This window comes from Otolemur garnettii, unplaced genomic scaffold (genome assembly GCF_000181295.1).
Source record: "Otolemur garnettii isolate 467f Iridium unplaced genomic scaffold, OtoGar3 scaffold00018, whole genome shotgun sequence".
Lineage (NCBI taxonomy): Eukaryota > Metazoa > Chordata > Mammalia > Primates > Galagidae > Otolemur > Otolemur garnettii.
In genome coordinates this window covers 3,771,385-3,774,302 of record NW_003852413.1, presented here as the reverse complement: position 1 = coordinate 3,774,302, position 2,918 = coordinate 3,771,385, and the positions used below count along the sequence as shown (strand labels likewise).

Below are 2,918 nucleotides of genomic sequence, written 5' to 3'. Positions count from 1 at the left end.
GCTCAGGTCAATGCTTCTGCCCACCATCGAGTGATTCTCAGTGCCCAGATTGCCCACTCCAGGCTCTGGCTGAGGGGTAGCTGCCTTCTGCTGGCCTGGACCACCTTAGGGAGCACATACTTTGGGGAGCACAAGTGTTGGGAGAGCACATACCTTGGGGGAGCATACTTGAGCCATCCATGCCCCCCCAGCCACATGGCCAAATGCAGGCTAGGGCACGCCAGGGCAAGACCCTGTCTGCTTCCTACCAGCTGCCTATCATTGGGGAGCCACTGAACTCCCAGTTTCCCCAAATAGATAGAGACAGCACCATCATTTTACAGAACAGAGACATTGATGGTTTCTGTCTCTCTGGGTTTTGTGAGGATTAACTGGATCAATAACATGCAAGGCATGAACAGCAGCAGCTGGACAGGCCCTCACCTTAGAGTTCCCAAGTACAAAGCCGTGGCTCTGTGTGCTGCCAGTTCCCCTCACAAGGCCGTGGGGCTGTCAGCAGCCTCCTGGGAAAGTGAGGGGATCGAGGCCAAGTCTAGCACTCCGTCAGCCCAGAGACTCTTGGTGTAGGTCACTGACACCCCAGCACAAGTCCCTGTTAGCACCGTGGGTGATGGCCTCTCAAGCCCCCTGGTTTTGCTATGAGCATGGGAGGCCTCTCACTACTATCTGAGTCAGGCGCTGGTTGGCAGGAACAGTTGGCTGTCAAGGACTCAGGTGACCAGAGTTTTCTGAACACTAACTCAGAGGTCTGCTCCTGCCATGGGGCCACTTACAAATAGGACGACTCCCTGGAATTTTTGGAAAAGGATATTTTACCACCAAGCCACCGTTATGGCTTTGCCCCTCACTTTGTGGTTACAAATCATGGCTAGTTAACGTTATCACTGACCCTCTGCATCTCTGGGGTTGCTTGGTGGACCTCACAGATAGTGGGGACAACAACTTTAAATTAACAGAATTTGGGGTCTGTGACCAGTTACCAACCAGTCTCAGAGACACACGTGCTGGGCTCAGCACAATTCATTCCCCCTCCATGGCCTGTCTGGGGCGAGTCACTGCCACCGTCCTTTCCTGTGGGTGGGCTGGGTGTAATGGGGGGGGGGGGGCTTTGACCTTGTCCTCCTGGCAGTGTCCCAAATCATCTGGGAACTACTGTAATAAAAAGACTGGCAGGGAGGGGACAAAACATGTCTCCCTGCACAACCCCTTTCTGACCTGGCTGTGATTTCACTCAGCCTTGCAGAGGGTTGAGTAGGTTGGTGGCTGAGGTGCTGACAAAAACCACCCCCCATCCTCACTGGTGGAGCATAGTGGTACCCTCCCGTTACCTGGCAGCAAGGTGACAACCCTCAGGGCTATTGAGGTTTTCTATGGCCAATTTGTTCCATCAGACGCAAAGTGAGCATCTGTCCTGAGTGCCCAAGACTGTGCACTGGACTTCTATTTTGTTTGTTTGTTTGTTTTAAAGAGCTAGGATCTCTGTCACTCTGTCACCCAGGCTGGAGTGCAGTGGCCTGATCATAGCTCTCTGAGGCTTCTGACTCCGGGCCCAAGTGATCCTCCTGCCTCAGCTTCCCAGGGGCTGGGACTACAGGATGTGCCATCGTGCCTGGCTCATTTTTTAATTTTTTGTAGTGACAGGATCTTGTTATTTTGCCCAAGCTGGCCTTGAACTCCAGGCCTCAAGTATCCTCCCTCCTTGACCTCTCCTAGTGCTGGGATTACAGGTGTGAGCCACTGTGCCCATCCAGGACTTTTCCGATTTAAACCAGGACAAGTTGGTTACCCTGGGCAGATTTCAACACGTCTGTTTATTTAGAAAATGATTGCTGGTTCTTTCACAGGAAATTACCAACTGTCGATTCTAACGCAGACCTTACCCTCTATTTGTAAAAGAGTACAGACATATAAATAAATACTTTATAACTTACATCTAAGACCATGTTGTCCGTCAGGTAACTTAGAGATTTGCGGACGAACTGGTCAAATCCTTCTAAGACCATGTTGTCAATGTAGTTGACATAACCCTTCCAGGGCAGGCTCAGGGTGTCTGCCCTGAACAGCTCTGCGTTTTCCTGCAAACACAAGCACACAGGTGGCGGTCATTTCACTGGGTCATCTGTTTGCTCTTTAAACCACCTGCTCAGCGGCTCTCTGGGCCACCCTCGTCCCTGTTCACACGTCATGGACACAGAGGTCTGCTTTGAGCGTCTAGAAGGAATGTGCTGGGCTCTCTCCTGTGCCTGGGTCTCTGCACAGGCTGCTCCCTCCCACTCTTGTCACGTCTGCCAATCTTTCAGGTTTCAGCTCAAATGTCACTTCCTCAGAAAGGCCCTCCTGGAGCGTCCCCTCCATCTCAAGTTGGGTTCCCATCCCTGCCCCCACCTGTATTCCCTCCAGCCATCTGCTCTTTTTGCCCACATGGCACACTGACCACTCTGAATTATTCTCCTCGTTTGTTTTGGTCTGCCTAGATTCATGAGGGCAAAGCTTGACTATCCTCTCCATCACCATATCCCCAGAACTTAACGGTGTCCCTAGGACACAGCAGAAGCTGGAGAATGAATGAATGGGTGAGAGGGTGGATGGGTTGGGGGTTAATGGATAGATTTATGGACGTGTGGATAAATGAGGTAAGTGAATGGATGGAAGGGTAGATAAATAGATGGGTGGGTGGGTTCAGGAGTGGCTGGCTGGACAGATGAATGAATGGGTGGGTGAGTAGATAAATGGTAGTGAATGGATGAATGGATGGGTGGGCGGGCGGGTAGGAGGATGGATGAATGGATGGATTGGTGGGTGGGGGCAGGGAGCGGATGGCTGGCTGGGTGGTGGGGTGGGTGGATGAATGGATGGATGGGTGGGTGGGGGTAGGGAGTGGATGGCTGGCTGGGTGGTGGGGTGGGTGGATGAATGGA

General features: G+C 52.2%; 1 protein-coding gene across 1 annotated transcript in view; it reads right to left on the bottom strand.

Moving 5' to 3' along the window:
* Nucleotides 1-2,918, bottom strand: part of DNAH17 (dynein axonemal heavy chain 17) — a 117,731-nt gene that overhangs the window by 92,911 nt on the left and 21,902 nt on the right. Inside the window, exon 17 of the mRNA XM_012802834.1 lies at nt 1,932-2,075. Within this exon, the coding sequence (XP_012658288.1) occupies nt 1,932-2,075 (144 nt within the window). The remainder of the gene's footprint in view (nt 1-1,931; nt 2,076-2,918) is intronic.